This window comes from Carettochelys insculpta, chromosome 8 (assembly GCF_033958435.1).
Source record: "Carettochelys insculpta isolate YL-2023 chromosome 8, ASM3395843v1, whole genome shotgun sequence".
In the NCBI taxonomy this organism is placed as follows: Eukaryota; Metazoa; Chordata; order Testudines; family Carettochelyidae; genus Carettochelys; species Carettochelys insculpta.
Window position 1 is genome coordinate 20,299,033 of NC_134144.1, and position 13,465 is coordinate 20,312,497.

The 13,465-nt window shown below is 40.2% G+C and overlaps 1 protein-coding gene across 1 annotated transcript in view; it reads left to right on the forward strand.

Moving 5' to 3' along the window:
- Positions 1 to 12,573, forward strand: part of STAT4 (signal transducer and activator of transcription 4) — an 82,374-nt gene extending 69,801 nt beyond the window's left edge. Inside the window, exons 17-23 of the mRNA XM_075000623.1 lie at positions 4,679 to 4,731; positions 5,809 to 5,903; positions 6,376 to 6,512; positions 6,641 to 6,832; positions 7,965 to 8,031; positions 8,776 to 8,884; positions 10,531 to 12,573. Of these exons, the coding sequence (XP_074856724.1) occupies positions 4,679 to 4,731; positions 5,809 to 5,903; positions 6,376 to 6,512; positions 6,641 to 6,832; positions 7,965 to 8,031; positions 8,776 to 8,884; positions 10,531 to 10,557 (680 nt within the window). The 3' untranslated portion in view covers positions 10,558 to 12,573. The remainder of the gene's footprint in view (positions 1 to 4,678; positions 4,732 to 5,808; positions 5,904 to 6,375; positions 6,513 to 6,640; positions 6,833 to 7,964; positions 8,032 to 8,775; positions 8,885 to 10,530) is intronic.
- Positions 12,574 to 13,465: the final 892 nt, after the last annotated feature.

The window sequence follows — 13,465 nt, forward strand, 5'->3', positions numbered from 1 at the left end:
ATATGTACACATGCAAGGATGGGTGTGTTACATCACTATCATATGACAGCCCTGTAGTTTCATGCTAAAGTCTGTTTTTGAATTTTTATGGCAACTTTAAAGTCTGTTACTGAGTGTCTGGAGGGACTGAATTGCCTCTTACTGGTTTCTGAATGTTACCATTCCTGATATCTGATTTGTGTTTGTTTGTTCTTTTGTATAGAGAGAGTCTAGTTTGGCCAATATACATGGCAGAGAGGCATTGCTGACACATGATTGCATTTAGAGGTTTAGAATGGCTGCCATTTGAGGAGGGGTTAAAAAGAAAAGAGGAGACTAAATGGCAATACGATAGAGGTCTATCAAATCATGACTTTGTGGAGAAGGTGAATAAGGAAAAGTTACTTGTTCCCATAACATAAGAACTAGGCAGGTCTCCAAATGAAATTAATAGGTAGCAAGCCTAAAACAAACAAAAGGAAGTATTTCTACATGCACCACACAGCCAACCTGCGGAACTCCTTTCCATAGGATGTTGTAAAGACCAGGATTTTAACAGGGTTCAAAAAAGAACTACAAAAATTTGTGGAGGATAATCCATGAATGTTATTAGCCAGTGGAATCGCTAGCCTCTTTTTGTTAGCTGGAAATGGGAGACACAGGGGAGGGATCATTTGTTGATTACCTCTTTGCTTTATTCTCTCTGAGACACCTGGCATTGCCCACTGTCAGAAGAGAGGATTCTGGGTTGGATGGACCTTTGGTTTAACCCAATTTGGCTATTCTTATGTTTCCTGTGTTCTTATAGATCAGATTAGTAGATGTGCAGGTGAAGAAGCCCTTGATGTTGTGGCCAACGTGGTTAGGTCCTATGATAGTGTCACTGAAATAAATATGCACACAGAGCTGGCAACAGGGTTTGTTGCAGCAGTTGGTTCCTGAGTGAGTATTTCCATTGTGAGGTAGATAGTTGGTGGTTGAAAGTCTATGGCTGTGTTTACACTAGCTCCCTACTTTGAAGGGAGCATGGTAAGTAGGGTGTCGGGAGATTATTAATGAAATGCTGAGGTGCATATGCAGCACTTCTTCATAAAGCTAATTCTCCCCTGAAGCAACTCTGAAGTGTTAAACTTGGAAGTGCTGGCTCGCGTGTAGCCGCAACTAACCTGCCGGTACTTTGAAATGCCTGGGCAACTTCAAAGTCCCTTTACTCCTCACAATTTCAAGGAGTAACACTTTGAAGTTGCTGCAGGGGAGAATTAGCTTAATGAAGAAATGCTGCATATGCACCGCAGCACTTCATTGATAATGTCTCGGCACCCTACTTAGCATGCTCCCTTCGAAGTAGGGAGCCAGTGTAGACACAGCCTATCTGTAAGAGAAGGCAGACCTGCTTCCCAAGGTCTGGGAGAGTGAAGGGTCGTGTTCCAGGATATATGGGTGTATTACATTTCTATGCAGAGGACCAGTGCTAATGAAGTCAGTTCAGTCAGGCTGGACATGTCCCACTGCCAACAGTTGATGAAACTGTGAATACAAAGAGAAGGAATAAGACTTTTTGCAGTGAGCTAGTTATTCCCAGTCTCTTCATGGACGCCTTCTGACAGTCAAAACAACAGATTGGATTTCTACATAGAGTGCTTCCACTGATGTGCATAGGTCAAAATTGTGGACAGCCAGCATCACTTGCCCATAAGCTCAGCCAGGCAGAACACAATGCCATTCACAACCCCAGAAACAACTCTGATTCTATAATCAAAGATATTGACAAAGGAGGTGCTCTAGTCGTCATGATTTTTTTTAAATCTATTTGCCCCAGATCCCTAAATGGCCCCCTCAAGGATTGAGCTCAGAACTGTGGGTGTAGCAGGCCCATGCTCAAACCACTAAGCTATCTCTCTCCCTTCCTCAGTTCTCATCCTCATGTGCCCCTCATCTGCTTGCACCATGTTGATGACTTCTTCGTCATCTAGGCTTATGGGAAGGAGGCCCTTGAAGATTTCCGCCAGGATTTAAGCAATGTCAACCCCACCAACAACCTCAGCCTGGACTAGTCCACACAAGAGATCCACTTCCTGGACACTACAGTGCAAATAGGCAATGGTCACATAAACACCACTGTATACTGCAAAACCTATTGACCACTATATTTACCTACATATCTCCCTCATTCATCCACAGCACATCACATGATCCATTGACTAGAACCAACTCTCACAGACCTTGGGAGGTAGGCAAGCCACTTCTTGCTTACAGACAGCCCCACCCACCCCCCGGCACCTGAAGCAAATACCTATCATCACCTACACACCTTGCAATGGAAATGCAAACCCAAGAACAAATTCCTGCAATAAATTGTTGGCAACTCTGCCTGCATAGCTACTCCAGTGACACCATCATAGGACCTAACTACATCAGCCACACCATCAAGGGCTCATTCACCTGCATATCTACTATTGTGATATATGCCAAGATGTGCAGTCAATGCCTCTCTGCCATGGACGTTGGCCAGACTGGACTGTCTCTACACTCTAGAATAAATGGACACAAAGGAGATATCAAGAATTCAATATTTAAAAACTGGTAAAAGAGCACGTTGGTTTCCTTGGACGCTTAGTAACAGACATAAAAGTTGCCGTACTTCAGCAACAACATTTCAAAAACAGAATTGGCTTGAAACTGTAGAATGTATATGCAAACTTGCCCCTGTCAGACTGGGACTAGACACTAGGAGTGGCTAGCTCACTACAAAAAGTAATTTCCCCTCCTTTAATGTTCTCACCATTGCATCAGCTCTTCAGAGTGGGACACATCCACCCTGACAGAATTAACCTCGTTAGCACTGGCCCTCTGCCTAATCATGTAACACGCTGATCTTTGTATATGTGTATATATTCATGCCAAACTGAAGTTTCTAGTTCATTCCTCTGACAAAAGGGGTTCCAGCAAACAAAGCTTATGTCTAAATAAAGTTGTTAGTCTTTAAGGTGCCAGTGGACTCCTCATAGTTTGTAACCGGCTTGCCTTCTTCACCAATTTTGCTCTCGTGCTGGTGCCACACTATTTTTCAGTAACACAACCATCTCTGGTACTTAGTCAGCATTGCCAATTGTCCGTTACTACTTTTTAAAGTAAAAAAGTATGCTTCGCCTTATTCATAACAAGAAGTACCTTATCGTGGGAACTTTCAGATGGTTGGGCTAAGCAAAAAGGTGTCATAGTTGCAACAAACTGTGGTAAGCTTTGTTGAAGAACTGTGAAACTGTTTATGAAATGAGAGCAGTCTTTTTTTGTTAAAAACATTAATATACCTTATCTTCTGGGTCACTTGTCTTCTGGAGGCTAAGGGGATCACTCCTGCTTTGCTAATGAAGGAAAAGGGAACCCCTCTATCAGCAGGAAGTGGATATAACCCCTCTAGCAGCAGGATGGACATTTGAAAGTTTCAACTCCTATCCTCTAGAAGGGGGATTAAGGCTTGGAAAGAAGCTGATAGATTTATTTGTGATTAAGAGGTGGAGAGGTTGTTCTTTCTAGTGTCAATCAGTAGGCGAGTATTGATTGGACTGATTGCCTTTTTGATGGAGGGATAGCGAGAAGAAAACATGTTGACAGACCACAGGAAGCTCCATAGCTAGATTTTATTTCTGGTGGAGGCTGAGATGGGGAAAATACTTCCGAGGTAAAGCAAAAAGGGGATTAAGACAGCTGCTCATTGTTTGGGGAAAGCTGCAGCCAGGAGGGTAGGGAGAAGACAATTTGCCTAGAGGAATGAAACCACTGTCTGTAGTGATTTCTTGTACAGGAGGAGAGAACTTCCAGATTAGAGCCGCTATCCACTGTGAAGTGATGGTGGTACAGACTGATGAAATGTTAAGTTGTGCATGTCCACTGTACACATAATCAAGCTCTCTGAGGGCTGGGGTTCAGCACTACAACCACATTAATCAAAAGTGGGGGATGAGACCAGGAATAAAATTGAAAAAGACACATGTACAGTTGAAAAAATTGAGGAAAAGACATGTTTGAGTACCCACAGTGTTGGGCCTAGAACCCTTGGCATCTTCTGCCAGTCAGGCCAAAGGATTTCCTATCACATCTTCTGTTTGTATTGCAAACATTTCAAGTGATGTAGCCTGTTACTGGATTTATGTCTCAACGTGGTACAATTTCCTGGTGCCAGTCCCTGTCTCAATAGGATAACTTACTTCGGTTAGCTCAGTAATTGGAAGAAAGAATAAAAGTGAAGACTGATTTTATTTCACAGGAGAAGCGTTATTTAGATGTTGAAGATTTGAAACAAATGTAACTACATCTTAAGTGAGGTTACTCTAACGGTATTGTATTTATTCTCTTCTAGCATTTACAGAAGAGAAAAGTGGTAGAAACGTATTTATCAGAAAAGATTTTCTTCATAGACATTTGAACAGAAAAGTTTGAGAGAAGCCCACGAGCAGCAAACTCAGATAAAAAGTGGAACTGTGTGTAAGGCGATGTAGACAAGAAGTCTCGAATTGCTTTAAAGCATTGCTGTACTATTTAAAGTGTAGATCCACCTGTAGAGAAAGTTTTGCTTATAGCATTGTTGATCTGTTAAATATCATGTAAAATGTGAATGATTTTATATTCAAATATCACAAATGAACCTATTTCAGGAGCTTCAGATAAATGTACTCATGTATTTCTTTTTAAATTTTAGGGCCACAAATTAGTTACAGTGATTATCAACTGTCCTGGGCAAAGTTCTGCAAGGTATGACTGTGGGAAAAATATATACTATTCTTTTTTCCTTTAGGGTGCCTGCATGCAAGCCTTATTCTGCCCTGTTTACATCGCTGACATACCTGCCACTTGACATCTGTGAGATCAGAATTGGCCCCATGCTGAGATGCTTTGTGTCATGATTTTGAGGCCTTGCAAAATGAATTAATGCTAAAATGCTACTTAATGGAAAGAACCAACATCGACCTTAATGGTTAAATCTAGCTGGCAGGAGTTCATCCCCTAAACCACAGTTAGTCCCCATTTACATGTCAGAATGACCTGTCCTAAAGTGGTTGAAACTGAACTGTTATTTAATAAAAGACATTTTTCAGTGGTGATACAGTTTAAATTGGCACAAACAGGTCATCTCTAGAAAATTAAGGGTTTGCCCATTAGTCAATAGTTTTGTCTGAACCTTCTCTGATTAGCTTACGACTGATAAAGAGAACATGTATCAGAGAGGTAGCCATGTTAGTCTGTATCTTTGAGAACAAGAAGAAGTCCTGTGGCACCTTATAGACGAAACAGATATCTGTTAGTCTAAAGAGAACATGATCACTGATGGGAGCCAGACCTAAAATTGTCCTACAAGTTAAATTACTGCAGATGCTTATTTGTAAACTTAGCCATAATATTTCAAGAACTGATTGGCTTAAGTCAATACAAAAATGCTGAGTATGGGAAGTAAATCTAATATATTAATATTAAAAATGTATTATTGAGACATATTTGTAATATTTAAAGATTCTAGGAAGGAAATAGCTGTGTACTTGGATGCCAAGATGTGATTTCAGAGTGAGGTAGAAATTATATAGATACAAATTGCTCTGAACAGAGTGTAAAAAAGTGAAGCACTTCCTCAAAAAATTATGAAACGCAAATCATATAGATATATTGTTTTTACACAAGATAGTAACATCTGAATTGCTGATTTGAATAAATTTCTCTGTCGTTCTTACAAATAGAAACTAGAACTAAGCCTGTGAAAATGATAGGGATATGCAGTATTGATCTTGTGTTAAAGATGCAGGGGAAATTATTTTTATTTGTTCATTTCACTACCAGGAACATTTGCCTGGAAAGTCATTTACCTTTTGGATATGGCTCGAAGCAATACTGGACCTCATTAAAAAACACATTCTTCCTCTTTGGATTGATGGGTGAGCAATATTTACTGGCAGCTGTCCGCTAATATAATGTGCTTATCATATTTATCCCGTCTCTTTAAGTCCACACTCAGCATTACAGAAAAGAACTTCCAAAGCCAAAAAAAATCTCCAAGTATGCAACATTGTTTGCAATTATTTGTAGTCTGAAGAAAACGTTACTGAAACTGCTCAAAGCAGATTTCAGATTTCTCCTGTATGGACTCAATTTACAGGCAAGTAATAAACACTTTGTCAGGCTCCACGTTGCAGTGGGCCAATGCTGTGCTCCTATACAGATAAAAACTCCCACTAACTTTATGTGAAGCCTTTGTGAGGTCTATAGCAGTGAGTCCTATAAAACCAGCTTTTTACTTTGATTGGCACTTATCTGGAACTGCAATATAAAAGTTGGAAAATGCATGCCACAGAATGGATGCTGTAGTTACCTTGAAAGTAAGACCATTATTTTCTGTTATACTTGCAGATATATAATGGGATTTGTGAGCAAGGAGAAAGAACGAGTTTTGCTCAAGGACAGAATGCCTGGAACATTTTTATTAAGGTTTAGTGAAAGCAACCTGGGAGGAATTACTTTTACTTGGGTGGACCAGTCAGAAAATGGTAAGTGAGGTTTACAAATTTAAAACTTCAGGGTATCTAAACTCTGAATGACAGGTGATATATGTAACTGATTATGACTGTTGATCTCTTTACCTATTCATAATTATATTGTCTTTGTGTCTTTACAGGAGAAGTGAGATTTCACTCTGTGGAACCCTATAACAAAGGTCGTTTAACAGCACTGCCATTTGCTGACATTTTGCGGGATTACAAAGTTATTTTGGCAGACAATGTTCCTGAAAATCCACTGAAATATCTGTATCCAGATATTCCCAAAGATAAAGCCTTTGGCAAATATTACAGCTGTCAGCCAAATGAAGGTTGGGTTCTACAGTTTATACTTTTTGGAAAGTAATGTTAAATTGAGATGACATGCAAGCAAACCTTTTTCTTAGGAAAATAATTTAATTGTGAAAACATTACCTCCCTCATTTTATAAAATGCCTCTATAAAAACTGTCCTTATTTCCTCATGCACCCCCTATTTACCTATTTTTCCACCTATTGTCTTTTGTTGTATATTTACACTGTAAGCTCTTTAGGGAAGGGACTGTGTTTTTGTTGTGTGACTGTACAGCTTACCGTATAGTTGATCGCTACTCTGTGGGCTAACCTATACTTATAGGAAGATCAGCCGCATAATGCTAGAATTAATTAATTAATTAACTTAATTATTATAGAATGCTAGAATTGTGTATCTGAAATCAACTTTCTTCCCTAGTGTAAATTTGTAAATCTATAGGTGTTACAACAGTACTACTACTAAGTAACAATGACACTTAGATATACACAAGCCAAGAAAGATCTCTGTGAAAACAGTCATATAGGATATTGTCCATTAGTCATACAAATACATGTATGTTCAAGGTACATTTCTTTGCCCATGTTTCGGTTCTTTATTTCTATTTACAATATCACTTGGCTTCTTGCTTTCAGAACAGCTGTATAACTTGAGTTTTCTTCAGTTTCTAGAACCTCTCACTTGAAGTTCATGAGGCAAACAGACCAGGAGAGTAACTTATAAGACAGAGACAAGCAAGCAGCAGATCCCATACAATATATATTGACTAAATTGCCAGACTAGTTAAGAATGAGCACGATCCTAGTTTGTCCCCTCATGAAGGGTTTCGGTTAAAGGCAGATATTTGCAGAATTGGCTTCTAATAGCTCAGACCTGCAAAGACTTGAGCACAGAATGTACTTAAGTTGTCCTCATTACTTCAAAGGAACTTCTTGAGTCTACTTACTCAAGGATGTAATGTCTGTGCAGATTGAAATCTTGTGTTAGGGCCTATTTTTTCTTGCTCATTTACGATTAAATGGTTTTATTCTTCCCTTTCAATACATTATGTTCTGCCACTTTTAAAATATTTGGAATTAAATGTGAATAAATAATAAGCATAGGAACTTCAGGGTATTTAAAAATAATTCCCTAATGCGATTCTTTTTTTAGTCTCAAGACCTACAGAAGGAGGAGACAAAGGTTATGTTCCTGCTGTATTTATCCCAATCTCCAAAATGTGAGTAATCTTAGCTATTCTACACTTTGGATTTTATTAAGTCTGTATACTTCCCTTCGTCCTGCGGTTCCTTTGAGTCCAGTTTTCTCCATGGAAATACCCAGTGATGACAACACAGATATAATTCTCTGGTCTGGCAAAAGAGTGCCCTGTGTAAGGCTAGGAGAATAAATAAAGGGGGCTTGAAAACCACATTCCCCTTCCTTCCCTCACCCCCGATGCTGGAGGATGATATGCAAAATAAATTAGAGGAGCCTTTAGGTTCCCCTAATGTGCTTCAGCCTTTAATGTTGTTCCCCAGAATTTATTATGGAAGCCGGATTGCACCTTTCCCTGGCTATAGCTCCTGCATTAAGTGGCCAGAAGGTGGTGTAGGAGCTCTTCTGCAGTTCTCCAGCACAGTAAGAGTCCCCTATGCAGGCAGAATTAACAAGTGAAACAAGGTCTAGGGTGCCGTAATGCTATTGCAATAGCCCAAAGTGCACAGAATGTTTGTGTGTGCACACAGCTATGTCTTTTAAAGGTATTTTCAGTGATGTTGTTGACTAATGGGACGTTAGCATGCAATGGGCTTTTTCATGGGCTACATGCTGCTAAATCAGTGTCACCCAAATACAGATCTACCATGGAATGCGTATTTCCATGTCTGCATCCCCCAATGAGGTATCACATGGTGAAGGGATTTCTTCTCATTATTTTCTAAACATCTTTAAAGTTATTTATTGTATTTGTGTTTCTTTTAAGCCTATATGATTCCACAGATCAACATTCTCCATCAGATCTTCTTCCCATGTCTCCAAGTGTTTATGCTGTGCTGAGAGAACACCTGAGTCCCACAGTAATTGAAACTGCTGTATGTAGCAAGTTTTTTTAATTCCTAATTTACTGCTAAGGAAATGGAGTGTCACCTTGTAGAGAGACAGAGTTTCCAATGGGGAGAGAGGCTTCTTGTGCAGTGCAGTACAGTTGTAACCATTAAAAAGTCAGCACTTGCCTTCAGTTTCCATACAGTGCTATGGGAGATAACCCAGCTACTTCTTGTTCTAACTGCAGTAGAACTCTTCAGTATGGTAGGAAATGTTGTCTTTTTAATGGTGACCATTGTACTATGAACTTTATGTTATAGAAGTTTGCAATGCAAGGATCTCAAAATTCTGTATGCATGTTAATTGAGCTTCAGCACCCAAACTGTATGTAAGTATTACCCCAGGGGTTTTCAAACTGCAGTCTGCAAATCGGAAACAATACACTAGGGGATCCATGAGCCCTGTCAGGGGCCACCGTCCCCCACTGATCAGCTGTTTCCACTCCTGCATACCATGGACCAACTGCGAGGTCTTCCCTGACTACCCCTCATTTTTCCACCCCCTTCCCTGACAGGGTGAACTTGTGGGAGAGGATTGAAAGAGGAAGGGAAGAGGAGGGGTAGAGGTAAAATGGGAGCAGGAAAAAGTGGTGTGGAGCTGAGACCTTAGGGAAAAGAGAGGAGTGAGGGTTGTCCGCTCACCAAGCTGGCCAAACACGAAATCAAATCCAAAACTGCTTCCTGCACACCTGAAGAGCGGTGGAGCTAAAAGTGGTGGCCAGCGTGGTCACATTAGGGTACTGTGGGACATGTCCAGGAGGCCAAGAATGTCGAATTTCACAATGCTCCATCTGCACTATCCTAAGTCAACCATGCAAGGCTGAATTTGGCATTATTCCCCATGAAAAGGAGGAGTATAAAAGTGGACCATGGGAGCCCTTAAAGTGGACGAAATGGACTCTGTAGTGTGTACAGATTCCTTAGAAATTTAACCTAATCTCCTAGTGGAGACCAAGCCTTATAGATGTTAAAGGTGAACTGCAATGTCTTAACTGGACAAACACAACATTCACTGGAAGTCAGGGGAGAAACTTTTATAAGTTACATTACAAATTTTTTAAGTCATTTTCTACTTTTTTTTTTTTCATTCACTTGCCTGCTCGGAATTGCAGTCAGAGTTTTGCATAGAACATCAGGCAGCTCAGCCTCACACATGGCACCCAAAGTAGGACAGATTCTTTCATTTCTTACCCAGGTTTAAATATGTGTGGATAGACCCTGAGCTGGTGTGATCTGAAGCTTGCCTGTTGAGCTAGTATCATCCTCACTAAAGCATTACAGTGGCCCAGGTGCAGCTTTGGCGCTACATGTAGGCTAGCACTCCATATGTAGCAGAGTCTGTGCAGCAAGTTAGTGTGCCCAAGCTTGTCACACATCGTGTATCAACATGGACGAGCCCCTGGTTTCCCCAGTGTGTGTCAATGTGGGTAGTTCTGGGTCTGAATTAAATTATCAGACAGTGTCTGTTTCAGAGGCTAGAATATGGGGAGGTATTGCATAAGTCAGGACTTAGTTTGCATTGTGTGTGTGTATTTGGCACTGGAAATACATTGAGCAAAATACGTCTTGTTTTGTTTTTTTAAGTGTGCAGCAATAATTACTTTAAAGCTGTTGTTTTCATTCCTCTCTTCTAGATGAGTTCCCCATATTCGGCTGACTGAAATTCAGATACCCTGGAGAACAACAAAGCAGACAAAATACTTTTAACAAAAGTTAAACAAGAAAGTTGGTTTTGCAGCTTTGTAAATAAGTGTTTCCTGGAAGACAGTGTGACATTCTTCTTGGGCCTAACTGTATTTTCAAATGCATGAAAATCAGAAGTTTTCCCAGTGAAGTCACCGGAGTTACAAGCATCAGTGGCATCCTTTGGGGTCTGGCACTGAAATCCTCATTTACAGGAAAATTTACCTCTTAACTCAATGGGCCAAATCCTTTCCTGATGTGCAACTCTATTGACTTCAGTGGCATTACACTAGGTATGAATTTAGCCCAGTGGGACTGCTTATGGGAAAAAGGACTATAGTATTGCTGTAAATAGAACTTACAGTAGGATGGAGATCTTCTAAACTATGTGTGAAACATTTTGACAGCAAGACTTTAGTTATTCTAAAGAGATTTAGGATGTGTTTGGAAAATCAGGATTTCTGCTGTACGTTTCATGTTCTGTTTTTATCATGTCAACTTTTTTGGCTTTTATTGTAAATTAAAGGTTCTCATCCCTTCGTTCATTACCATAGGTGCCAGGAGTCAACTTTTCCTGCCTTAACCTGCTTTTAGTACAAAGGGATAGATTTTATCTTCCTACAGTAAAATGTGTGGACAGGAAGAGAAAGGAGAAGGGAATGATGGGAATAGAAGAGTTCTCTAGGAACTTTAGCAGCACTGACTTTCAAAGGTCACTAAATTGCCATGCCTCAATTGTGTACCCATAAAGCAGGGTTAGTAAAGTTTCCCTGTCTGGCCAGAAAGTTGTGAGGGTAAACTTACTCATTGCTGTGAAGCATCATGGAGGTAGACTTCAGAAAAGCCCATAAAGAAAGAAAAACAGACCTTGATATTCAGTGCAGGATTTAGAGGATGAGCCATAATCAAAGTCTTAGGAACGCACTCTGAATGATAAAAAGAATACCAAATAGCTACTTCGTTTGCTGACTACTATCCAACATGCATCTAGTCGAAGCGCAGAGTTACAAAGGGTTAAATTACCTCAGATACAGAGGTAACTAAGCAGAATAACCAACTCTTAAAATAAAACAGCCAAGTTAAGAGTCTGTCTTTTCTTAGAATTACCCACGACAAATTAACTGTTTGTTATAATAATAAACACTGACAATTTATAAAATACAGCTTTGCAGCTTCTGCCTGCAATGTATGCAATCCTGAGCATACTTAATTAGTCTAGCAAAATATGATTTGTACCTAGTGCGGAAGATGTATTCAAACCATGAAAAGACAATAACGAAGTAATTCTTCAGAAACATAACGGCACAAATTTGATATAAAAGCTTGTACATAGTTTCACATCTCTGTAATTTATACATGACTAATAGAAATAAAAATATATTTTGTTTGCTGTTGGATTCTTAGTCTTGCAGGATTTTTAAAGATGTGACAGAAGTGGAAGTACCTTGGTTTGTTTTTGTGTCCGAACTACCAGTGAGAACCGAAACATTTAATGAGGCAATCATGAAATTCATGCAGTACCTGCCACCACAAAGTTTATATAGTATTTCTTAAAAAAAAAAAAAAAAAAAAAAAAAGTGCCACATACAGAACATTCCTGACTGTAAATTTCCTAGAAAACTGTGATAACCTCTGTAATGTCCCATTATTTTAACTCTGTTCTTTCTAGCTGGAAACAAAATGCTAATGGTTTTAAAAAAATCAGATTTGAAAGAATCAGACTGTCTGGGAATACAGATTTTCTTCGCTGCTCAAGGTTGCTTCCGTCTTTCATCCTGACATGATACACAAAGTGAATATTTTTCATGTAGTTGTATGGGGATTGGAATCATATATGGCTTTTTCAAATTTGACAATTCACTTAAATTGTATGAATGGCCAATATTTATCAATAATTTAAACACTCACAGTAATAAAGTAAATAGTTTACTGGATGTATTGAATCCTGTTTTGAAAGAACTCAAGTGACTTTCTACTTGTACACGAGGTGACCATATGGTCTTTAACCTCCTTCAGTTGAAGTTGGAGACAGTTTTGTTACTACTTCTGCAGGACAAGAATCAGAACTCAACTGGGGTGAAGTGAAATGAGTTTCTTAAAAGGGACACACGTACTCAAATTAATTTTAAAAATGCCTTTACCTATGTTACAAAACACATTATTGGTATGGACAATATTTGCTTTTATTTCTTGTACTGTTTTGATTTATGATTTGCATTTCAGTCTGAACAACAAGAACAGATTTCAACGTTACTTCTGTTTTTAATCGGTGTGCAGAGGCAGAAGTTTGTATAAGCTTTGGTGGTGCCCAGAGTGGGTCTAAGTCTTGCCCCCTGTCACAGCTGCCTTGCAAGGCTGTATGGGGGAGTGAGGACTCTGGCTCTGCAATGAGGCTGGAGATGAGGTTTGAGATTTGGGAGGGGCTCAGCTCTGGCTTGCGGCACAATGTTGGGGTGCAGGCTCCAGGGTGCAGATGAGGGGGTTGGGGTGTGTGAGGGCTAGGGCAGAGAGTTGGGCTGCAGGCAAGCCTGCCAACAGGGAGGAGCAAAGGGGGAAGTTGCCTCAGGCCCTTTGAAATGCCACAGTGCTACTGCAAGGCTCTGCATGGAGCTCTGAGGAAAGGGGAGGAGGCCAGGGCTGACTGACCTAAGCCCTGCCCATTCTTCCTTGGCCCCATCCCTTCTAGGGGCAGAGAACTGGGGCCCCCCATCCATGTTGCCTGTGGCTGCAGGGGTGAGGTATCTAGGGTGCAGCTGAGGGATTTGGGGTATGGGAAGGTTTAGGGCAGGGCAGGGGCAGAAGAGGTGTAGGTTCTAGGATGTAGATGAGGGGTGTGGGAGGTTCTGAGGCTAGGTATGCTCCCATGCACCCCTTCTCTTTTCCTCT